General features: G+C 43.3%; 1 protein-coding gene across 1 annotated transcript in view; it reads left to right on the plus strand.

Annotated features, from left to right (window-relative positions):
- Nucleotides 1–26,795, plus strand: part of LOC134802645 (uncharacterized) — an 89,175-nt gene that overhangs the window by 15,652 nt on the left and 46,728 nt on the right. The window contains exon 3 of the mRNA XM_063775280.1: nucleotides 6,188–6,326. Coding sequence (XP_063631350.1) covers nucleotides 6,188–6,326 — 139 coding nt within the window. The remainder of the gene's footprint in view (nucleotides 1–6,187; nucleotides 6,327–26,795) is intronic.

Consider the following 26,795-nt stretch of genomic DNA (forward strand, 5'->3'; position numbering starts at 1 on the left):
GACATTCTTACACATATTGACTAAGTCCCACAGTAAGCTCAAGAAGGCTTGTGTTGTGTGTACTATAATATATAAATACTTAAATACATAGAAAACAACCATGACTCAGGAACAAATATCTGTGTCATCACACAAATAAATGCCCTTACTGCGATTCGAACCCAGGACCATCTGCTTCACAGGCAGGGTCACTACCCACTAGGCCAGACTGGTCGTCTAAACGTATGCAGAAACACTCTTTACGTAGTTTCGATCTCAGAACTGGGTATTACGTACGTTCACGAATTACATATTTTGTATGAAAGAGTAGTAGTAGTAGTAGTAATCACTTTATTGCACACAACACAGGTTTACATAATATTTACAGAAATAAAGGTACAAAGGCGAACTTATCCCTGTAAGGGATCTCTTCCAGCTAACCTGCGAGTAGATGAGGGGAGAATTCAAATTAGATAGACAAACTTACGGAATGCACAGCAGAAGAGATGTATGATCAATTATCATAGACATTATTATAGAAATACATAGAAGAGAATTTGAAAACACTTAATCGAATCAAGGTGAGGGGCCTTTGCCCAGTAGTGGGCACTCAAATAGGCTAGCTAGGACAGGGGTCGGCAAACTTTTGAAAAGAAGAGCCAACTGCTTCTAGTCACCAGTTTAAGGAAGGTCACAGAGCCGCGAATATTACTTTCAGTGGTGTAAGAACGCTCAGTGGTTAATTTTATGGCTGACTTAAAGAGCCGCAATTGTACAGTCACCTGCAATATTATGTTACACAACGAAGGCCGCAAAAATATCTGACACGATCGTATGTGTAGAGCCATAAGAGTGTGTCACATATTTTTGCGGATTTCGAAGAGTAACATGTTATTACAGGTGACTGTACCTCCAAAGAGCCGCAGTTTGCCGACGGGGTAGTTTGCCGGGGGTAGCCGACGGATTTTTGACCCCCCCCCCCCCCCTAACATCATCCAAAAATCATGCTTCGAATGACCCCGTTTCCTCCTACGTCATGCTACCATCATCCGACGTCCAGACCCCCCCCCCCCCTAATTTGAAATGACGTAATTTATGAATAGCCCCGACCCCTGAGCTAGGGGAAAAAACTAGAATTTGTATTGTAGAACCTTTTTGGTTGTGCGAAATTACTGTGGAATGAACTGTCGCCCGCGGTATTTCCGGACCGATACGACCTTCAAACCTTCAAGAAAAGAGCGTACTCCCATCTTAAATACCGGCAACGCACTTGCAACCCTTCTGGTGTACCATCAGGTGATCCGTCTGCTCGTCAGCTTCCTATATCATTAATAAAAAAAAAATAGAAAAATATAAAAAAATTGAAAAAAATACCGGGAACGTTGTTGTACCTTTTCTCAACCATGTTTCCTTTGATATGTTGATTTTGCTGTCACAAAGATAATAAAGAAACGAAAAACCGGCCAAGTGCGAGTCGGACTCGCGCACGAAGGGTTCCGTACCATTACGCAAAAAACGGCAAAAATATCACGTTTGTTGTATGGGAGCCCCACTTAAATATTTATTTAATTCTGTTTTTAGTATTTGTTGTTATAGCGGCAACAGAAATACATCATCTGTGAAAATTTCAACTGCCTAGCTATCACGAGATATAGCTTGGTGACAGACAGACGGACAGCGGAGTCTTAGTAATAGGGTCCCATTTTTAACCTTTTCGGTACGGAACCCTAAAAATTAAGTCCTATATTCATGATGATGACCAGTGACATCATTACATTATCACTGACGTGATGATTCACTGTTATACACTAACTGTGCAAGTGACCTAGTTAGTTTAAAACAAAGATGTTTATACATACAAGCCAATGATAATAAACAAAAGGTCACGTTTTCGCTTCTTTATACACTACCGGTATTGTCATTTAGATATTTGAGGATATGAAAATAAATACAGAGGACCCTTAAGCCGACAACTGACTAACAGTCCGCCGGACGTTGTAACTGACAGGCCGATATCGTCCGGCAGCCTGTTAGTCAGTGGTCGGCTTTAGAGCATTCAATAACCGGAGTCGCCTTTAAGAGCTTACCCCTCTGCCACAGAATAACTAATAGTACTACCGTACAGAAAATTCACTCCTTCACAAAAGTCAGATTTAGGTATAAAATTATACATATACTCGCCGCCTGCAACAAAATTGAAACTTATAACCGCGCACGAACGGTGAATCTTCTTTGCGCGAGCGCCACGTGACACGACTATCGTGCGGTCGAGCGGCAGCCCACTGCATACGCCTGCCCTGCCCGGGAGGCCCGCCGGCCAAATGTACCTAAACTGCGTAGTGACACCCCCCTGCCTCTGCCGAAAATCTTAGTCTTGCACAATTGTGCATACTTTTATATGGACTGACGTTTATCTGACATGGCACATGGCTATTAATTTGTACGTTACGTACAAATAGCCATACATTTGACGCAAAAGTCGGCAGACTGTTTTGTTCAGAAAATGACAGACAAGGCGTCTCCAGTTACTAAATGCTCTAAGAGAGGACCGGATGATGAATAATACACTTGACTTTCCTTTTAATTTTCCTTGAAGTCAAATTTAAATTTTCTTTCGATGCCAATTTTAACTAATTTCATGGCGAAGCGATCATGTCTTGATGACAGGCTTATTGAAAAATTATTCCTTTGATGCTCTTTGTGAGCCTTCGAGCAACGCCGGCTTCCGACATGTCGGAAGGGAGGAGCCCAAGCGATATCTTACCGTACAAATCATTCTGCCATTTTTTTGCGGCGGGAAACGTGCACACAGTTGCACTTCTCACTCACTACATACAAAATCTAATCTGTAATGACGACACAAATACATAGAAAATGACAGGTCAAATACAAATCTTGCACACCTCGATCTCTTTTTGTGTACGGATGAGTCGCAACACGCACCGCTATAGGTACGGTTGTGCCTATGCTTCGGCAGAGGGGAAATAGTACAAATGCCGTCTTCCTCCCGGTGTTGCTCGAATCCTTTGATGCTCTAAGTGTTGTTATCTATGTTGAAAATACACGCAGTCGTTTCCTATAGTTCGTTTTTTTTAGCATTAGAAATAAGGTAAACAATCTTGTGTGGCTTTTAATTGAAAAACACATTTTAAAAATAAGTTACGGCAAATATGTAACAATTATGAATCTAATACGATCTTTTATATTCTTCTGCTTTCATAAGTAATAGTTATTGATTTTTAAAAAGCGGATTTCAATTAAAAGACATGTCAAGATCGCTTACCTTCTTACAAGTTCTTTCTAATGCTAAAAAAAACGAACTATAGATATGCCCAATTTATTTGGATATTTTTGACACAGCATCTCTTTACATTTTCATGATGTTCCCGGTTGTTCTAAAGAGATGCGTAAGACCCTGAGCAACATGTAGATATATTTTATTAATTCTTCTTCTTCGTTAAACTCTTGACAGAGTGGTCGTGGCTAGGGCATGCAATATCAGTCTCGGGAAAGGTTTCAATGGGCTCAGGACCAGTTCCGAGAAATCCCGGGAAATCGGGAAATTTCGGGAAAATTTAAAAAGTTATTATTTTGATTGAAATGGTTATAATCAAATGATTAATTAATATTTCTATTAGTTTTTAAACTAAATCAAACTTAACGGTTGATATATTAACTAAAATATACCTATATCTATAATAAATGTCAATATTCAAATTCTGATGTTTTCTAAGAATCAACTAACTAATACGGCTCAGCGACCCAAAGAGGGTCTTGGCCTCCGAACTCCGAAACGAAAGCACGCCACTTTTCCCGGTCCTGCGCCGTTTCCTGCCAATTATCGGCTTGAAGCTGACGCACATCCGCTTCCACACTGTCTCCCCAGCGGTACCTGGGCCGACCTACCGGGCGGCCACCAGTCGGTCTTCCCAGGTACGCCCTCTTGGCAGCCCGATCCTCTCCCATTCTTAATAGGTGACCGAACCAGCGAAGTCTGTGGGATTTCGTTTCGCCGATGATATTGGGTCCGGCCACCAACTCCTCGATTTCGACGTTCTTCCGTATCCTCCACGTGCCGCTGTCTCTCTTGATAGGTCCCAGAGATCTTACGAAAGATCTTTCTTTCCGCTACCAGGAGCTTACCTCTTTTTGTGTTAGTGTCCAGGCCTCGCACCCATACATAAGGATTGGTCGGATCCTTATATATCCTTGACTTAGTATTTCTGCTGAGAAGCCTGGATATCAACACTTTATGGAGGGCTGCGCTGCATCGCAGGGCGTTTTAGATGCGAATATTGATCTCCTCCTCCCTTGTGTTTGTATCGGTAATGGTGCACCCAAGACACCGGAACTTGTCAACTACACGGTAGACGGTACCCCCAACATGGAGACTTCTGCGCTGAACTTGTGTATTTTTGTAGCGCTTCATATATTCAGTTTTTGACTGGTTAATCCTGTGACCTATCCTAGGGGCCTCTCGCTCCAAGACACTGGCTGCCTGTACTACTTCTTCGCGGCTTTCCCCTAATAAAGCCAGGTCGTCCGCGTACCCTATCACTTTGTGCTTGCCGCTCATCTCCAGCCCTATGTCCAACGCTAACACTTTTCGGACAACATGTTCAAGGGCTAAGTTGAAGAGCACGGGTGATAAGGCATCTCCCTGCTGTAGACCGGTCATCACCTTGAATTCCTCGGTCAGCTCACCGCACACGCATCCTACTCTCTTTTGTTGCTGTAGTGATCATGGCTACTACATAGTTTTCTAGGGATGTTAAAGTTTACAAGAATGGGATAAAGAGCGTCCCAATCTATGCTGTCATAGGCCTTAGTGAAGTCCACAAACAAAGAGTGAACGCTTTGGGCGTACTCCCACTTCTTCCGCATAATCTGGAGCAAGAAAATCTGGTCCGTCGTGCTGCGGTTTCTGCGGATACCACATTGGTAATCCCCAAGGATTCTTTCAGAATATGGTTCCAGCCTCTTGAGCAGTACGTTGGACAAAACTTTGTACGCTGTAGTGAGTAAAGCGATTCCTCGATAGTTTGAGCATCTCTTTTTCGAGCCTTTTTTGTGGACTGGACAGATGACACCGACGTTCCATTCGTGTGGCTGTTCCTCTTGCTCCCATATTAAAGCTCTCATTTGCTGGTAATATGAGGGTAAATAACTGATCGTATCTAAACTCTGTCACTTAAACTGGATCTTAATTGGTTACAAATGTAACCAGTCGAAGAAAACGTACCCATATTATACCATTGCTCTGTTGAACAAAGTATTGTCATAGAAAAAATATATATATGTACAACATAATTTCGGCTTGTAGCCAATTCGCAATTAGACATAAATCGATATAACATAACATTTATAAATTTCCCGAAATTTCGATATTTCCCGGGAATTTTGTCTCCAGTTCCGATACTGGCTGAAAGTGCCCGTTCCCGGGAATTCTCGAGAAAAATCAGTCTCGGGAATTCCCGGGAGCATGCCCTAGTCGTGGCCATTATGTAGACTTTTGAGCGACTCGTTTAACGACACTTCGCCATTCCTCCCGTAGAGCTGCTTTCCGTGAGCATTTGCTTACTGTGGCCGACACACTGGCTTTGATTTGGTCGGTCCATCTCATTGGCGATCTTCCTCTAGCCCTGTCACCTCCCACTGTCATTTTATTAATTAGGCGGTCGGAAATAGGCAACGGAATTCGGAAAATTGTTCAGAAATTCTTTTCTAGAACATCGCTGATGTCAGAAATTTAAAAACCGTGCTCCAATGAAGTGAAATTGTAGAGTGCATAGGTAGATCAAACACAACTTAAGCCCCATTTAGACAGTTCAGAACTAGCATGCAATAATACGCAGAGTACAATAAGACTTATATCGACCGGGATATGAACCGTGATTACCATTTGTATTGTTTTCGAGCTCCCGATATTTCGACGCAGTTACATGCATCTTGTTCACGGGTACCCACACACGGGTACGAGCCCGAAAACAATACAAAAGGTAATCACGGTTCATATTCCGGTAGACATAAGTCTAGTGAAACTAACCGTGAATAATTCAAAACTGTTAGAGTACAATTAATTCAAGGCGATCGACCAAATATCACATGCAATTTCTTGAACCGTCTAAACGGGGCATTAGTCCTTATTAACTCTATACTTTTGGAAACTATCTAATGATAATTTACTAAAAGAAAATCTTGTCAACAGCCGGCGGTGGGCCCCCTGGGTGCTATCAGCAAGGTGCACAAATCGGACCGGAAAATCGGGCACCGGCGCGTCGGAGAGGGCGGAGAGATCACCTACAAGAAGATCCAATCCTCACAGATCATGGGCTCCATACAACTTGGTGAGTATTCATAATACACATGAGTCTAAACATAAATCGGACCGGAGAACCGGGCTCCGGCGCGTCCGAGAGGGCGGAGAGATCACCTACAAGAATTCATATTCACATGACTACATGACACTTGTCTAAACATTGCGGCTATTACTAAAGTGCAAAAGTTTGACGACCGGTCTGGCCTAGTGGGTAGTGACCCTGCCTATGAAGCCGATGGTCCCGGGTTCGAATCCTGGTAAGGGCATTTATTTGTATGATGATACAGATATTTGTTCCTGAGTCATGGTTGTTTTCTATGTATTTAAGTATTTATATATTACATATATACATCGTTGTCTGAGTACCCACAACACAAGCCTTCTTGAGCTTACCGTGGGGCTTAGTCAATTTGTGTAAAAATGTCCTATAATATTTATTTATTATTATTATTATTATTACTCTCTTTATTCAATTAGGGTCTTAGGTTAGGGTTTTACAATGTGAGTATAAAAGTAAAATATAAAAACACTTACAAAACGATAAAAAATACATATAAACACATTATACAAAAACCTAACCTAGGGTGCCGCCAGCAGCGGGGCAAGGCCCAAGCTACCGGTGGTCAGGGCTGCAGAGAGAGGAACCGGCGGACTATCCGCGCCGTGTCCAAGATCACCGCCTTCTGCATCTGACCCTTGATCCAACCACCTAGCGAGAGTCTCTCAAGATGTTGGTCGAGACTCTTCGCTATTAGACCGTTCACTGAAACGACTATCGGGACAATGATCGTCGAATCAACATCCCACATGGCGGTTATCTCGTGAGCCAAGTCTAGGTACTTACTGGACTTGTCCTTCTCGGCCTTCACGAGATTCTCATCATGGGGGATGGTGATGTCAACGAGCACGGCCCGACGTTGCGATCGATCTATTATCACGATGTCAGGCTTATTGGCTACAATAGTCCTGTCAGTGATGATAGATCGATCCCAATAGAGCGTGGCACGACCATTCTCGAGAACAGGCGCAGGTAAGTACTTGTAGTACGGTACTTCGCGGTCCACAAGGCCGTATAGAAGAGCAAGTTGCTGGTGAATAATCCTGGCTACGAGATTATGTCTGTGCAAGTACTCGCCGTTAGCAAGATGAGAACAACCGGAAATGATATGCCTGAGTGACTCTCCGGGACGGCGGCATGCCCGACAAATGTCGACCGTACCGTCCTTCAGGATATATTTCCGATAGTTGTTCGTCATCATCACTTCGTCCGCAATTGCACAGGCAAAACCCTCGGTTTCTCCGAAGAGGTCCCCGAATCGTAACCAGTTCACCGACGCGAGCAGGTCCACATCGGGTCCCGTGAGGGCCTTGTAGAACCGCCCGTGTAGCACCTTACTCTCCCATGCCGCCTTGCGATCCGCAGTACTTAGTACCACAGGTTTGCGCCAGTTCTCGTTTGCCAAGGAGAGCGGCGTGAGGTTCCTGTCTACTGCCACCACATCACGATGCATCCCACACTCGTTGTTAAGGAAATAATTCCTGAGATTGTACACCTCGCGGTTGTGGAGATCCTTGGCGTTTAGGAAGCCTCGGCCTCCACACTTCCGTGGGATGTACAATCTCATAACTGACGAGCGTGGGTGTAGCATGCGATGTGTGGTGAGCAGTGACCGGACCCTCCGATCCAGGGCGTCCAGCTCGGTCTGAGTCCACCTTAGTATGCCAAAGGAGTATGTGAGTAGGGGCATTACCCAGGCGTTGAAGGCGCGCACTTTGTTGCCTCCTGACAAAAGACTGTTAAGGACTTTTGTGAGCCGACTGAAAAAGCGCTCCTTCACCGACCGTCTAATACCCTCTTCCTCAATACCCAACGACTGTGACATGCCAAGGTATTTATAGGTTTCTGATTCAGAGATAGATCTGAAAGACATTGTCTCAGAGAGTTGTAAATTTGTTGAATTTACAACCCTCCCCCGCTGTACATGCATAACCGCACATTTATCGACACCAAACTCCATGTTGATGGCACTACTGAAACCTTCGGTGGTTTTCAGTAGCTCCGACAAGTCTTGGCTATTTGGTGCAAATAATTTGAGGTCATCCATGTACAGAAGGTGAGAAATGATTTCACCCTCTCTCCGAAGCCGGCAACCTAGTCCCAAATCCTTCAGCAGGGTACTGAGGGGATTGAGAGCTAGGCAGAACCATAGGGGACTCAGACTGTCACCCTGAAATATTCCTCGCTCAATCCTTATAAAATCCTGCGGGTCAGGGGGGTCATCCCCGCCTCCTGGTTGACGAAGGACTGTGGTCCACTGCCTCATACACGCGCTTAGGAAGGCTCTCAAAGCTGCATCAACTTTATACAACTCTAAGACCCTCCCCAACCATGAATGAGGCACCGAATCATAGGCCTTCTTGTAGTCAATCCAAGCGGCTGAGAGGGCCCCCTTGTTCCGCCGGATTTGTTGGCAGATGGTCATGTCTATGAGGAGGAGCTCTTTAGTACCACGGGACCCAACCCTACATCCATTTTGAGCGGAAGCCAGAATATTGTTTGCGACAATGTGCGCGTTGATTTTTGCTCTCAAAATGGATGTGAGGAGCTTGTAGAGTGTAGGCAAGCATGTGATGGGTCTGTAGTTTTTCGCTTCCGTGGTACTACCGGACTTATAGAGCAGGTAGGTGACACCAGTTGTTAAGGAAGGTGGGAGAGAACCAAGCTCGAGGGCTTGTTGGAATTGTGCTGCCAAGCGCGAGTGCGAGCATCGGAACCACTTTAGCCAGAAGTTGTGCAATCCATCCGGTCCAGGACTTTTCCAATTCTGGGCCGTGCGGATGGCACAACTGATGTCATCCGGGCTGATGGTGACTGCCCCCATAGGTTCGATGAACTCGCACTCACGCTCGACAACACTCATCCAACCCCCCTCGGTATGTCCAACAGGCATCGACCAGATGCTACGCCAGAAGTCAGTCATGGCAGTAGCATCCGGCGGCTGCGTGTCGGGCGTACGAAGGTTGGTTTCCTCCCACTTTCGGTACACCTTCCTTTGGTCACTTTGAAAAAGGCGATTCTGCTGGAATCGATCCACACGCTCTCTGTAACGGCGAATACGGTTTGCCCATGCATAGACTTTCTGCTTTAGAAAGTCGATGCGCTCTGTGACATTGGCCATGTAGTCGCGGGGCCCGATATCCGTCCCCGCGAACGCCTGGTTCACAAAGCGCATTACTCGGGGGCGATTGTTGCCCCCCCTGAAGCAGATCAGCTTTGCGATGAGAGTCCTAAACGAGCTGATACGTCGCTCGATCCGCACTTGCCATGCAGGGACACCACCGACGGTCCTAGGTGCACGTTCAGCGTCCGGAAACTTGACGCGAGCAACACGGCACGCCGCGATGGCTCCGCAGTACATGATCGAGTGCGTATCATCTAAATCTTTACTAGTCCGTAAATATGGCTCTAGTAAAGCGTTTAGGGCTCCCATTAGCGCTAGATTGCGTCTATTCATAGGCAGACGTGGTAATCGTGGCCTAGAGTTGGTTGTGGCGCGATACTGTGTAATCGCCTCTTCCAAAGTCCTCCTCAGTTGCTCATTAGCAGTCGTACTCACATTCTGACTCGCGAAGTCCCCCTCGTCGGTACAGAAATCAACCCGTGGCGCCTCCGGTGCCAGGTCGGGTACGGGCACCGGATCCGGCGACGTGGCGGGTAGATCTCGCACCGAGGTGGAGTCCGCGCGAGCAGAGAGAGCCTCCTGGCGAAGTCGATCAAGTGTCGCGTCATCCAAGCGCTTTAGCCGCTGAATGACGCGCACCTGATCCGATAATCGCTGCTCCGACACGGTGATGGTGGGTTCAAGAGTCTGAAACAAAGGCAGTATTCTCGAACGATAGGCGGACAGCTGTGTTCCCCCCTCTGTAGCCCCATAATAGGCGCGCATGACATTCTCGTTCATGTCTCGAGTCCATCTCATGCGTCGCACTATACCACCGGTAGCGGGAGCCGTGGGCGGGGCAGGATGTCCCGCAGGCCCCAAGCGTGCCGGCAGCGGTGGCCGCCCTCGTCGCGCAGGTGGTCGTGGCGGCGGCGGCGGCGGCCCGCTCTCGTCACTGGACCCGTCTGTGTCAGGCGCCGTTGCGAACTCGTCGCCTGACGACGATGTGGACGAGGAAGTGGACGAGGCGGGCGGGGGTGGTGGGCGTGCGCTAGTTGTTACCGCTTTAGTTCGACTTCTTGTTATCATTTCTAATTGCCTGGTTTTGCCGCTGGTGTATGACAAATGTCAACACAGTAGTAACGACTGCAACCCATGGTCGTGGTTTTTAATACTCAATTATATGAGTTGTCCGCAAGATTTACAAATAACTCGGTTCACGGTGGGTATATGATCAGTCTTTTAGGGCAAAAACCACATGTAAAAATATATTTTTTGTAAAGAAATGTAAAAGGACGTCTGTCAGTGTCAGCGGTTTTTTTTTTTTTTTTTTTTTTTTTTTTTTTTTTTTTTTTTTTTTTATATTATTATTATTATGTATGTCTTTCCCATCACGGAACAATGGTGTTCCGGACCTTTGGGAGGCGTGCGCGGAGCCGAAGCCAACACGTAGAGGCCCTTTTGACACTTTAATGAAATGTAAGGGGTACACCGAGCGGAGGCTGCCCTTGCCCGTGTCATGGGACGCACGCAGAGGCAGCACCCGCCAGGGTGTAAGGACTATTGAGAGTTGATGGAATCTAAAATGAACTAGGTTATTGGGTAAAAGCGATGGACTAAGAACTGAGCTATGGGGTAAAAAACCGGACGCCTGCCTAATAAAACGGTATGCAATTTTATTTCCGGCAGACGGTGACTCGCCCTCACAAGATGGGCCCCCACAAAAAGCGACATCTAGGATGGCTCAAGGGCAACACCGGTGTGAGCGGCTCAGGGGTGTCGAGAGGTGTGCGCCGCTTTCTACCCAGTGGCTGTTAACAGCCACTGTGCCAACTCGCGTCTTATGCATATTTCACTTCCACCCCTGGAGCTTATAGCTCGACTCTTATTATTATTTATTATTATTATTATTAAAAAATTAAAAAAAAAGTCGAATCGGAAAATCGGGCATCGCACCGAGAAGATCCAATCCTCACAGATTGCGGACTCCATACAACTTAAGTATTATTATTATGTAAAGATTCACAATAGTCTCCAAATATCAAATGGAACGATCTTTTGCGACATTACAATCATTTTTACAATTTATCAAATCAATTATCTATCTATCTAATACAGCATTCTTGTATATTTATTTATATATGTATATCCCCTGTCTCGCCAATTGTTGACTCGAAGTTCGCACATATCCGCCTCCACCATGTCGCACCAGCGATATTTGGGGCGCCCGATAGGACGTCTTCCTGCTGGGCGGCCCAGGTATGCTCTTACTCTCTCTCAGGTATACTGTGGCTAAAGGTTATCGATTATTGATCCTTGTTATTTTCGAGTCCATGATGAATTCTTTGTGGTGGTTAATCTAGTTGTGAAAAAAAGTGTGTTATGAGGGCAAGGGTTTTTACTGTACCAATTGTTCGGGATGACAGGCAATTTGTAAACGATAAACATGCGTATTTCTTCTTCGATTTTCCACCCCGCCCCGGTTTCGGACGGCTAAACAAATTATACACTTAAACCTTCCTCAAGAATCACTCTATTGATAGGTGAAAACCGCATGAAAATCCGGTTCAGTAGTTTTTGAGTTTATCGCGAACAAACACAACACACAAACAGACAGCGCGCGGTGGGGGACTTTGGTAGAGTTCCGTACCCAAAGGGTAAAAACGGTACCCCGTCCGTCTGTCTTTCACCAGGCTGTATCTCATGAACCGTGATAGCTAGGCCGTTGAAATTTTCACAGATGATGTATTTCTGTTGCCGCTATAACAACAAATACTAAAAACAGAATATAATAAATATTTAAGTGGCGTTCCCTTGCAACAAACGTGATTTTTTTGCCGTTTTTTGCGTAATGGTACGTAACCCTTCGTGCGCGAGTCCGACTCGCACTTGGCCGGTTTTTTATAAGGTGTAGTGATATATACATGGTTAGTCATTAGTCAGTATGTAATATGTAGGTACTGTTTCAGAAGAGTGTTAGTACAGCCTAACCTTGCGTACTTGCCACGGCTCCGTTAAACAAGCTATATGGGTTAAATTAACAGCACTGACAGCTAATTTTAGCCGCAACGCACAAGGTTGGGTGTACAGGAACCATTGATATTATCCGGTCTCTATCAAACTATAAATTGATGATTTACGGGTTTTGCAATGGAGTGTTTAAATGTAAGTGCTTCCTATATGTAAACTGATTGAATTAATGGACTTCGGTGTGTTCAAATGTAGCCTAAAGGCTCCGTAGTTCTATTCTTAAGATTTTTATTTTAACCAAAAGGTTCGACTCACAGTCTATAAAATAATACAGTCATTTGACGAAGCCGTCTATACTCTGTATCTTTAGGTATTTAAATAAAAGTAAACAAAATCTACACGATCAAATAATGTAGGTTAAAGTCAGGTCGTTCAGTGACTGATGCAGGCGGTTTTGTATTTGGTCGGTTAACCAATAAATTTTAAAACTACCCGAAAATTTACAAATTGTTTGTTTACTTTTATTTAAATACCTAAAGATACAGACTATAGACAGGGCAATCGTGCTGGGTGTGAGGGGTGGGTCGCGCGCAGCGCGCACCCGAGCTGCATACATCCATCAAAAATCGTCAAATAACGATGACGTAATTTGTGGCACCATAAACTTAAGGGGCCCACAGATGACCAGTTCGCCGGACGATATCAGCCTGTCAGTTAAACGCAAAAGGTTATTTTTTTTGTTTATTTAAACGTATGGCAAACATATTATAAAAATAGAAACAAATACAATCAGATGTCTACACTAAGACCATTCAGCCACTTTATGGCTTCGTCGCTCAGGGTGATCAGGTCTTCGGGAGGATCGGCGACATAGCGTGTTATAGGGCAGTCTTGGATTATATGCTGGATGGTTTGGGCTTCCGCACCGCAGCCGCAGGCCGGGGAGTCCACCCACCCACAGCGGTGTTTGTAATAGGCGCAACGACCGTGGCCAGTACGGAGTTTGTTCAGTTTGCACCAGTCTCGTCTAGGGAGGTCCGAACCCATTATTCTGGAGCCAGGCGTAATTTCATATCCTAGTTTCCCTGCCATTAACAAGCCCCAAGATTTCGTCCACTCGTGTTTTATATTAAAATGGGTATCGACCAGGTTTTTGGCGATGCTACACGAAGGATTTCTGGATTTGAGGCGTTGCTTGGTTGGCTTTAAAAACTCCGTGTAACATGGTAGGTTAGGGTTGTTTTGGATCTTAGACACCTCCCGAAGCAAGGCGTCCTTCCTCCTGAGATCTGGCGGGGCAATCCGTGACAGCACAGGGAGCCAGTGGCAAGGAGTAGATTGGAGCGTCCCGGATATGACTTGCATGGCTTTGTTTAGTTGGACATCTACTTTAGAGGTGTGTGCACTGCCTAGCCACGCCGCTGCACAGTATTCTGCTGTTGAAAACACCAGAGATAGCGCTGATGTTCGCAACACTTCGGCACTTGCTCCCCAAGAGGTGCCGCTTAGTTTTAGCACGATGTTGTTGCGACTCTGGAGTTTGCGTGCTGTGTTGGAAAGGTGCTGCTTGAACGTGATGGAGCGGTCGAGGGTGACTCCGAGATACTTGGGGGAGAAATTGTGTCTAACTAGCGATCCATTCAGGGACACCTTCAGTTCACGCTTGGCTAATTGGTTGTGCAGATGGAAGCAGCAGACCTCTGTTTTGCTTGAGCTTGGAGTTAGTCGCCAGGTTCTGAAGTAGTCAGCCAACCGTGCCAAGTCACTGGATAGTGTAAGTTCCAGGTTGTTGAAGTCTCTGTGTTGAGATACTAGGCAGATGTCGTCGGCGTATATGAACTTCCTTGCGCTGGTACTTGGAAGGTCAGATATATACAAATTGAACAGTATGGGTGCCAGCACGGCGGAGTCCATTATTCAGCTTTTTGACGTTACTAACATTAGAGCCCAAGCATACACTGAATCTTCGCTGACAGAGCATGTTAGAAATCAGGACAACCGAAAGAAGCTTGAAGATTAACCCCTCCCTCCAGACGGTATCGTAAGCTGCAGTAAGATCGATGAACACCGCTCCGGACTTCAATCCCTTCTGGAAACCGTTTTCTAGATGTGTCGTAAGAGCCAGGAGCTGGTCTGTACAGCTTCGACCGGTTCGAAAGCCTGCTTGTTCTGCTGGGACTATACGATCAATCAGGGGACCTATCCTACGGTAAATGAGCCACTCGAGCAGTTTGTAACAGTTGCTTAGCAGTGCAATGGGGCGGTAGCTGGCAGAAGGTGAAAGAACGCAAAAGGTGACAGTTCCGAACAACTGACAGGCTGATTAGTCCGGCAAATTGGTAATCTGTGGGCCCCTTTAGGTAGGTAGTACTTGTACTATAGCACAGTACAGCCAGGGGTGCGAAACTCCTGACTTCGGCCAAACTCGGCTCCGCTCGGCTCAGCATTGCACCGAGCAATTATTAAGGTTGACAGAACTTGACGTCCCTTTGCGTGCACGACCACAGATAAGATAATGGCTTGAATGTTGACAACCCTAAATACCTGAAAGGGATAGTGCCATATATTAGAAATGGGTAGCATGATTCGACCCTGACCGCTGTCAAACTTCGGTTTTGTTGGAAGTTTCCTTACTGTACGGTAGTACCTTTATTTATTCTGTGGTACAGCACTGGGTTTGGCTAATTTTAGCTGCAAGGTTCGGAGTGCAACGGAAACCATTGATATTGTTGTGGCACTCCAATGAAAACGGGTGTCTGTTATGGACGTGTGTGCTCATTAAATGGACGATATAAAGGCAATAAATATGGCCCAATTTGTATGAGCAAAAAGCGAAAGAAGTTTGTCATTAGGCATGGCGTAAAATTAACTTAATAACCAACATTTGGGAAAATGAATTTTTCACCTCAGCAGCTCGAACAAGGGTACTTTGCTTCTTAAAAACAGTGAGCAAAATGCGATTTTGCTCACTGAGTGAGACAAAATGACATTCAAGTGACCTTTATAGTCAAATGTCATTTCAACATGCGGGGTCTAATACAAGTTCGATACTTGGGTTCTATTATCTCTGTCCCTCTAGGTATGTTCTCACCGCTTAGGGTGAAAAATTTTGTGTACTACACGAGATCAAAGTTATTTACATCCCGTGCGCTTTTGAATCCCTTACTACGCTCAAGATTCTAAATTAGATTCACTCGCTACGCTCGTGAATCTATTATAGAATCTTTCGCTTGCACGGGACTCAAAATAAGCACTCGAAGAAATATCAAACTTTGATCTCTTGTTGTACAAATAACTATTGCTAATAGGCACATTCGATTTTTACTAATTGTAACCGCCATACGTTTGGATTGTCTGGATTCTAAAGTTGAGTGAACAGGCTATGACTGAGCTAGTGAGCTACGTCATAGGCCCTGTGTCCACGTCCATCAGACCGGCTAGCACGTGTTGCGTTCTCGCGCGCGAGTCCATACTTGAAGTCGCGCTAGATGTATATCATGTATGGTCAGGTGTCGTATACTTTATTAGCGCCACTTGCACCATCTCACTAACCCGGGGTTAACCGGTTAAACCTGCAGTTACCGTGGTTACAATTACAATTTGACACTGGGGTTAGTGGGATGGTGCATGTGGCGCTTACTCATTTATTTAATTTATTTTAAAGAAGTCCGTTTATAGGAAAAGCTTTAGGTAACATTGTGTTGGCCATCGGACGTAAAAAATAACATGCTACTGATATACTGTAATTACGTTTGCATGCTAAATTATTGACGATCATAATGTAAATTCATATAGATTAGCGTAAGAATAATTTATAATGTAATTTATCATTATGAAATAAATAAACTAAACTAACTAAACTAAACTACACAGGTGATTAAATAAAAGTAAACAAATAATTTGTAAATTTTCGGGTAGTTATTACATTTATTGATTAACCAACCAAATACAAAACCGCCGGGATCTGTCACTGAACGACCTGACTTTAACCTACATTATTTGATCATGTAATGTTTTCCTCTACCCTCAACTGGCTTAAGCCATTTGAGGGTAGATTTTGTTCACTCTTTTTTAAATACCTAAAGATACAGACTAGACATTTACGTACCCACTGAAAACCATTCCATTAGCAGAGTATGACATAGTTACTTGTCTCCAAATTGGGCAATTTGGCGTAAAATTGGTCCGCACACGCGTCTTTCTCGACCTAGTGGAGTGTAACTGTTAGACATATTGTCAAATAGAGCTAAATTGTGCCTGTCTTCATTTTAGTGGTGTAACACTTAGATATTATATGGCAGTAAAACCTGACAAGTGCGAGTCGGACTCCCCACCGAGGGTTACGTACTTTTTAGTATTTGTTGTTATAGCGGCAACAGATATACCTACATCATCTGTGAAAATGTCAACTGTTTAGCTATCACGGTTCATGAGATACAGCCTGGTGATAGACAGACAGACTCCGCCTTAGTAATAGGGTCCGGGAGCGGTCAAGGCACTCACAAATATCTAAACACGTCTCTATTCTCAAGGCGTTAGAGTGCGTGTTCAGATATTGTGAACACCTTGGTCGCTCCGATATATCTGAGTGCGACTGTACAATCCTTTCACTGGCCACTCCAGAGCATCGATTTCTGCTGAAGCAATCTGTACGTACTTTAGTGGAGTCCGCAGTGAAGGAAATCTGGCGCCTTGCCTAACGTCCTAGCCTAGTCCTAAAACCTGGGCTTGACCATAGAGAAATATAGTCAGAATGGAGTGCTCACTCCATACATCAATTTTGATACCAAAACGACTATTATTTTCCCAGTCGACATCTAGCATCGAGTAGCGGAATTATCAGTACCGCTACTTGATATTAGAATTCTCTATTGTCACGATCACGACTCACGAAAATTGTATTGAACAACAATTTACAACTAATATTAAAAGCAGGAGTTGAAAATAGAGTTCCGATTAATCCGGTTATAATATTAGCTGAAAATTGTTGAGCATTTGATTTTTCGGTCGTCGGAACATCTATTGTCAAGTAGCAGTATAGTAGTACTGATAATTCCGCTACTCGATGCTAGATGTCGACTACGAAAATAATAGTCGTTTTGGTACTAAAACTGATGTATGGAGTGAGCACTCTATGTATTTTTTTCTCTATGGTTTGATTAACTCGTCCCGCAAAGGAAACAGTTTTAGTACTTAATACGTTAAAAACAAACAATATTATGTAGGGTGAGCAAACCAAACGTACCAGTGTGGAAAATATGGCTACAGGCAATAAGTATACTACGTTTGAGGTGTAGAAGCGCTGGTGGCCTAGCGACTTCCAATCCGGAGCTCGCGGGTTCAAACCCCGGCTCGTAGGTACCAATGAGTTTTTCGGAACGTATATACGAAATATCATTTTATATTTACCAGCAGTGGCTTTTCGGTGAAGGAAAACATCGTGAGGAAACGGGACTAATCCCAATAAAGCCTAGTTTCCCCTCTGGGTTGGAAGGTCAGATGGCAGTCGCTTTCGTAAAAACTAGTGCCTACGTCAAATCATGGGATTAGTTGTCAAGCGGACCCCAGGCTCCCATGAGCCGTGGCAAAATGCCGGGATAACGCGAGGAAGAAGAAGAGTTTGTAGTGTAGAAAAAATGTATTGCCAACAAAGGGTCTTACAACTACAACGGTTACCTACGTCAGTTGACTTCGTTACGTCATTTTTGCGGTATAGTATGTCTATTTAAAAAAAGTAGTTGCCTACGCAAAATTAATGTTCTTACAACACAAGTGTATTTTTCACTATTCGACTAAAACCGCCATAACAAAACGTTAACCATAACATTAATAGCTAACTTGCCCGAATCTTCTGACACCATCGTCATATTACGCAAAGATTTGAATAATTACTCTTCACTACTAGAACTAAAACGTCATACAAGTTAATTATTACAATGTTTGTATGACATTTTTAGCAGAATTGATGTCTAGTTTTCGCAAAAACTTAGTCGGATGCTTTAACCGGTCGCAAATGTACTTTGTACGATGTTTGTCACCAAACAAGTATCGGCGCGATTCGGGAAATGAATTAGAGATTCACTAGATATGAAATAGTAAAGATATGTCACGTTCCACGGCAAAAGGTACCCGAGTAAAGGTAGGTAGGTTATGGCGGCTGGCGCTTACGTCGCATAGCGTTAATAATAGCGTAAGCGCCAACTGCCATAAGGTATCTTTACCCGTGGGACGTCATGACGTCACATTATATCTTTACTATGTCATATCTAGTGTATCTAGTGAATCTCTAATTCATTTCCCGAATCGCGCCGTATGTCTATGGTAATTTAGATATGTGCTCAAATTTAGCAATACAAAAATAGAGCTTACTTACTTACTACTCTGGCGCAGCGACCCAAAGTGTGTCTTGGCATCCAACACGACTGCTCACCACCGATTCCGGTCGTGTCTTTCGTTTTTGTTTTATATAAAAGTAACTTAGGGGCACGTCTGTTTCATCGTTAAAGTCCCAAGGCTGAATCCTTGGAAGCTTGTAGGGTCGGCATCGCGCGTGTATCTCCACTAGAGTTGCAAGCGCCCATATGCCTAGCATCAGGCGGACCGCACGCTTGTTCGCCACCGTCGCAGTATTTAAAAAATTAACAAGGTAATTAAGGCCGGTAACACCAAACAACAATTATATATGTAGAAATTTAAAATACGAACATACACTCAGCAGCAGTAGTTGCTAAGCCGACCAGGTGTTCAAAATGATCTTGACGCGACTTTATTTTCAAGAGAATAAGAGCGTCTCAAGGTAATTTTGAACACCTCGCGCGCTTAGCAACTTTTGCTGCTGACTGTACGTTTTATTATTTATATGTAAGGTTGGAAGGTCGGATGACAGTCGTTTTCGTAAAAACTAGTGCCTGCATATTTTTTTGGAATTATCTTGCCAAGCGGTACCCAGTCTCCCTTAGCGGGCTATGGCTAAAGTCTAGACTTTAAGATGGTTACGAATTTACCAAATTACGAATGGCTAAGATCGTATTAAAAGCATTTTGACCCTGACTTAGTGCAGATTGCAAAACTAATTACAATTTAATTCGTTTCTCTTCTAGTTTGTTTCTAGGTTAAATATCTATTACGAATTGGGGTACGAGGTTTATGAGTTTGTTTGTATCTATGTTTGTAAGTACAGTCAAGGTCTTCTGTGCTCCTTTTTAGGGTTCCGTACCCAAAGGGTAAAACGGGACCCTATTACTAAGACTCCGCTGTCCGTCCGTCCGTCCGTCTGTCACCAGGCTGTATCTCGTGATCTGTGATAGCTAGACAGTTGAAATTTTCACAGATGATGTATATCTGTTGCCGCTATAACAACAAATACTAAAAACAGAATAAAATAAAGATTTAAGTGGGGCTCCCATACAACAAACGTGATTTTTGATCGAAGTTAAGCAACGTCGGGCGGGGTCAGTACTTGGATGGGTGACCGTTTTTATAGATAATGGTACGGAACCCTTCGTGTGCGAGTCCGATTCGTACTTGGCCGGTTTTTAACCCCCGACCACACCTCCGACGCAAAAAATGTTTCACGCAAATGCCTGTCTCTGTGTCTGTCTGTCTGGCACTGGCATCGTAGCTCTCCAACGGATGGACCGATTTCGATGCGATTTACGAGAAAGCGAGTTTCCTTGCGGTGTTTCTTAGCTATGATAGATATAAATCGATCCAGCAGTTTGAAGACTTAACTCTTTCCCAAAATGATGTAAGGCATTTTTAGGCCCTATGACGGAACACACACCCACCTTACCGCGAACTACTTTGTTCGTCTATTTGCCTCTCTGTCGCTCGTATATGCCAGAGCGATAGAGAGGCAGATAGTAGAATTTCGATGTTCACAGTAGGTCGTTTAATCTCTGATACGCTTAGCTGTTGCTGACTGTACAGTAATCAACAGGGTTGGGTAAAACACGAGTTTTAATAACTCATAAAATGTGACAAGACACGGGTAATGGTACCTTATAGCGGTTGACGCTTACGCTATTATTAACGCCGCTCCAATATTATTGCGGTGCTATGCGACGTAAGCGCCAGCCGCCATAAGGTACCTTTTCCGTGGAACGTCACAAATAACCGTTATATCTGATTGATTCCGCCTACGCTTATTATGGCGAATCGCATATAGCATTGATCACTTTTTTATGGATTTAATGTTTATAAATAACTAACTAGTAAATTAGAAATGCATGGCAAACATTTATTTATCGACGGACAGACTGAATTAATGATATTTATTTTAATTAAAATGCAAATGGTGGTATTTTTAGAACAACTATGAGCGCTAAGAGAAATTCTGGCTATTTCTACGGTTCCCTATTTCAAAAGAAACCCTTAAAGGATGATTCGTGTGTATGTTTGTCCGTCCGTCTGTCACAGCGAATTTGTTTCCTAAAACAGAAAATACTGGGCCTAAAATTTGGATAAAATACACAGAAAACAGTTCTTCTCTTGGTCAGTTAAAAAAAAATAGTGCACTGTGCGGTTTAAAGGGTCGGCCCGCGCTAGAGTTCCAGGCGTCCTTGTACTACGTTGACGACTAACGGGCGGGAAGTTTACTTGTTTGCCATCTAAGTGGTATAAACTTTCATTAACGAAATAACTAAAGTGTCATTCTATGGAACTTGCTAACTATGTAAACAAAACTCCCTAGTAAATTCATCATTTTTGACAGTTTCAATATGGCGGTTTGTTTACATAGTTAGCAAGTTCCATAGAATGACACTTTATGAGGGGCCCGTTTCTCAAAAGCTTGTAACTTGTAGGTTATACAAGCGGATGTCACTTTTTGACAGCTTTCGTTAGAAATGGACTTCCACTTGTATTATAAGTTACAAGCTTTTGAGAAATGGACCCCTGATGTTCCATCAGAAAATTCCACGTCATTTCTGTGAAGCATTTGCCTGGCATTCTGCCTAGATCGAAGAACAATGGGAAACACCTATGACTCAGCTCTCCTAATTAAGATTATTATAAGAATGGCGATGACCGATGTTCGCTATAATTATATGTTTGTGTTTTCCTTGTGGCTTATACTACCGCAAACAAGTTACGGGTTACATATTTAATTGTGACGTTCCACGGTAAAAGGTACCTTATGGCGGCTGGCGCTTACGTCGCACTGCAATAGTATTGGAGCGGCGTTAATAATAGCGTAAGCGCCGTTACCCGTGGGATGTCACATTTTCCTTTTGGACTCGGTAAGGTTTTTTTTTTTGGCTATTTGTATTTTCTTAAATAACTTCGAACCTATGTATTTTAAAATTATAAAAAAAAAAGTGTTATGTCTGTTATAAGTTCATATACAGATGGCTCTAGCGATTGCTATAGGTTAAATAAAAGTGTGGTAAAGTTAGCCAGGGCAATTTTAACTATGTGGCAAATGCGACTACTCCAAAAAATCCAAAAATACAGTGAGTCTAGAACTAGAGCCAGCCACATTCGCCAGTCATAAAAAGTTCACCCATGGTATAAGCGGCTCTAGCCCTAGACTCACTCTTGTATCTCTGCACCTTATAAAACAAAGTCCCCCGCCGCGTCAGTCTGTATGTATGTATCTATATTATAATATACAACTACTTAAATACATAGAAAACATCCATGACTCAGGAACAAATATCTGTGTTCATCACACAAATAAATGCCCGTACCGGGATTCGATCCCAGGATCATCTGCTTCATAGGCAGGGCAGGGTCACTACCCACTAGGCCAGCCAGACCGGTCGTCACATGAAGAATGTAGAAATGAACGTAAAATCATTGTAAGTGTAACTACCCTCTAAGGGCTGATTTAGGCGGCGCGCGAACTCGCATGCGATTTTAGTTACATTGCGGACTGATGGTTACGTCCAATTCAACCGACCGATCAAACCCCGCAATGTAATGAAAATCGCATGCGAGTTATCGCATCGTCTAAATCAGCGGTCGGCAACCTTTTAGCAGCCAAGGGCCACATAGTTGTTCAGGAAGTTGACGCGGGCCGCACTTTAGTTAATATGTGTGACTTTATCAGACATTGTTGTTTGACAATATTACATACAAAATAGCCAGGGGGACTCGCGGACCGCAAGTGAGAGGTTCGCGGGCCGCATGTGGCCCGCGGGCCGCTTGTTGCCGACCGCTGGTCTAAAGGAGCCCTAACGCTGTCAGTCTGTTTATACATAGCCACACGTGGTATCGTCAGTCGATGATTCATGTGTTTGTTGACATTGCGATATATGTGTCATTACCATTAGGACGAGCCGTTAATAATTACTTAGCAATTATGACGAGATTTATTAGCGGCACCGTAGAGAAAAAAATACATAGAGTACTCACTCCATACATAAGTTTTAGTACCAAAACGACTGTTATTTTCAACTCCTGCTTTTAATATTAGTTGTAAATTGTTGTTCAATACAATTTTCGTGAGTCGCGTCACTAGAGAATTCTAGTATCAAGTAGCGGTACCTACTGATAATTCCGCAACTCGATGCTGGATGTCGACTGCGAAAATAATAGTCGTTTTGGTATCAAAATTAATGTATGGAGTGAGCACTCTATTCTTACTATATTTCTCTATGCTTTAACGTAAAATGATTGTAGGTACCTCTACCCTCTAATGCAGTCAGTCTATTTATACATAGCCACACGTGGTATCGTCAGTCGATGATTCATGTGTTTGTTGACATTGCGATATATGTGTCATTACCATTAGGACGAGCCGTTAATAATTACTTAGCAATTATGACGAGATTTATTGGCGGCAATAAACATTCCTATAGGAATTGAATAAAAGATTTCGAAGCGATTTTCTCGAACACCACTCTAGAAGTACCTTTAGCGGCCCACTATACAAGGAAAATTGGCATTCGATTTTGAATCAACGGTATTAGAAAATAGAGTTGAATTTGTTATGTTTTATAATCGAACAAAATAAAATAAAATCAACTCATTTTCATTAAGATTTAAATTTCACTTGAGGTAATTTGTAGTAGTATTAGGACATTGAAAACCAAAAGGCTATTGCAACGTTGGTTTCTATTAAATATTCATATTAAATAGAGCCGACTGCTAATACATAATTACAATTTACAATTCATGAGATAAAGCCAAAAAAATGGCTTCGAGCGAGATTCCAACTCCTTACAACATGTGCAACAATTAATATGGTCGATAAATTCGTCGCATTCGGATAACCTTCGGTAGCTTAGTTCGTAGCCGAGTTGGTTTGGTGGTTGGTTGGTCGTACGAGATAAAATGGGGCATTATCTATGAAAAGGGACCTTATTGTCGATGGCGCTTACGGCGCACAGCGTCGCGCGGCATTGTAATATTTATATCGGAGCATTGCTAATAATGGCGTAAGCGCCATCGACAATAAGGTCCCTTTTCATAGATAACGTCCTAGGCAGATAATTTTAATATGTCGTCTTTATTTCAAAAACATTTCACTGAACTTCATTGCAAGTCTACTTTCGTCGAAAATTCTTTTTTTTTCTGAAACTTATCGTGGATAGGAAGAAAATTAACATAAGTAAAAATTTAAAATACACATAAGCACGAAGCACGACCCAAAAGCTGTATAAGCTATCAATAAAGTTAATAACATGAGCATGAATACACGTAAATGTCCATGTTCCCCGTAACTTTAGCAACACGCAAGCCCCAAAGGACTTATCTATTACTTCCAGTCTACAATATAGTTATCAACGACAGTATATAAACACAACGGTAAATAATGAGTACCTAGCAAGTGTGGGGTGTTATTCCGTTCTCATCAACCTCATCACCTTAGTAAGGTGGTGGATAAGATTGAGGTTTTAGTTTGCGTTCTTTTGTAATGTCGGCTGCACACACTCGTTGAGAGCCCCTCGCCGAGAGTCTCGGCACCGCTCCGATCCAATCGGAGAAGCGCGAGACGAGACAAGGAAGAGCGAGGCGAGAAGCGAGCAGCATGTACACACTCGTTCTCGGCCTGTCTCGGGGTCTCTCGACGAGTGTGTACAGCTCGCATAATATTCATTACCTATTGGTAAAAAGATAAGGCTCAATTTCCCCTCAAGGTTTTAAAATCGGATGCCAGTCGCTTTCGTAACTTTCGTAAGAACTATTCTTGGTAATAAGTCGCCAAGCGGACATAGCGGTAGCGACCTGTGGTAAAAAGCAGAGACAATGCTAGGAAGTGTCGTGTATAAAGAGGTGGTGATTGCTACCACCTTTACTTATTTTGTGGTTAAGGTAAATAGGAACAAAACAAAAAGGTTCAGTTTACGATATTACGAGTATATTTCGGCGCCATTTGTCACAATGGCGCCAGGAGATTATGAATGAATGAATTAATTAATTGAATAATTGCAAGTTCATATATTATACAGCTACTGTCTTTTCCATCACGGAACAATGGTGTTCCGGATCTTTGGAAGGCATGCGCAGAGCCGAAGCCAACACCAGGGGGGTGTCACTACGCAGTTTAGGTACATTTGCTGGCGCACCTCCCGGGCAGGGCAGGCGTATGGCAGTGGGCTGCCGCTCGACCGCACGATAGTCGTGTCACGTGGCGCTCGCGCAAACAAGATTCACGGTTCGTGCGCGGTTATAAGTTTCAATTTTGTTGCAGGCGGCGAGGATAGGTATAATTTTATACACTGAGAGAAAAATCACCACCAGGAATTAATAAACAGTTCTGTACTGGGGGAAAAAATGAAGTTTTAGTAGTAATCATGGAAGTTTCACTATTTCTGTAAAATTTATTTATTTCTACAAACAGCTCAGTAATACTAAATCTAATTTCAGCAAACAGACTTCAGTAAATGGAGCATTAAACAAAGTTCAGTATTTGTTACAATCCATTTTTATTACTACTAAAATTCTCCGATTTTTACTAGTAAAGTTTGTGATTTTTGGAAAAAAGCATCTGTGATTTCAAGTTATGATTTTAGTAAATGTCTCACTTACATAGTTTTGTAATATCTAAAAAACGAGTTCGCGGGAATAACATTACCCCATTTAAAATAACAATTCAGTTGTTACTATAGCGACATTACAAAGTTTACTGGTATTTAGTAGATAGACTTGTTGTGTTTATGTTCATTGTTGTACCAATCACTAAACGAGTTTTGTAATACCAACACAGCTACTTGCTACGTTCATTTGGTTAGAGTTAGTATTGTGTCGGATGTCGGGCGGGCGTGTCTCGTGTCTTCTTTGTTTAAAACATACTTAAGTTAAATAATAAATTTAGGATATATTGTGGGCCATGGACATATTAACCCGCGACCTACTGTGTAGTTGGGGTCTACAGGAATATATTGTTCTGCAACTTCGAGCTAGCTGTTGTTATTCTAGTGATAATGACATCAAAGGTAAATCTAAACTGTTTGCAATTCCAACCTCCCTAGCACAGGTGCGCCGCGAGAGCATGTTGCGCGCGTAATAACTACTAGTCTCTTTCTGACTGTATGAATAAGAAAGGAATGGGTAGAATATCTCGACAGGCTTTTATAGTGCCTCTTTAGTACAGAGATATACTACCAAATGCTTTTTTATTCATACAGACAGAAATAGAGACGGGTAGCTACCACGCGCGCGACATGCTCTCGCGGCGCCCGTTTGCTAGGGGCGGAGGAATTGCAAACAGTTTAGTTTTTGCCTGTGACGTCATTATCTCTAGAATAACAACAGCTAGCTTGGAATCGCAGTACAGTTTAGTAAAACCTATGACGTCATCGTCTCCGATATTGCTAAAGCACGCTTAGAATTACAAAACGGTTAGTTTTCACCCATGACGTCATCACCTCCGATATTGCTAAAGCACCTCTCGGAATAACAAAACCAAATTTCTGAAATTACTCTAGCATACTTCAAATTACAAATATAGAAGTTGTATTTCCTACTAAATGGAAATTGCAAAAGTCAATTTGTTCCTATTAGTTGACTCTCCTTGTCCCCGGATTAAGTTTTATTTTTGTAATTCTAAGTGTGTTTTTGTTAGTTTTTTCTCTCAGTGTACCTAAATCTGACTTTTTTGAAGTAGTGAATTTTCTGTACGGTAGTACTATTAGTTATTCTGTGCCAATGCCAACACGTAGAGTCCCTTTTGACACTTTAATGAAATGTATGGGGTACACAGTGCGGATGATGCCCTTGCCCGTGCCCTTGTACCCGCCAGGGTGTAAGGACTATTGAGAGTTGTTGGGATCTAAATTAAATGAACTAGGTTATTGGGTGTGCCCCGTCCCAGATACCGCTGGAGTGACGAAGCCCAAAAAGACCTGTCCGCCCTCGGAATACCCAACTGGCGTGAAGTGGCGCAGAATAGGGCAGAATGGCGCTCTCTTGTGTCAGAG

This window comes from Cydia splendana, chromosome 25 (genome assembly GCF_910591565.1).
Source record: "Cydia splendana chromosome 25, ilCydSple1.2, whole genome shotgun sequence".
In the NCBI taxonomy this organism is placed as follows: Eukaryota; Metazoa; Arthropoda; class Insecta; order Lepidoptera; family Tortricidae; genus Cydia; species Cydia splendana.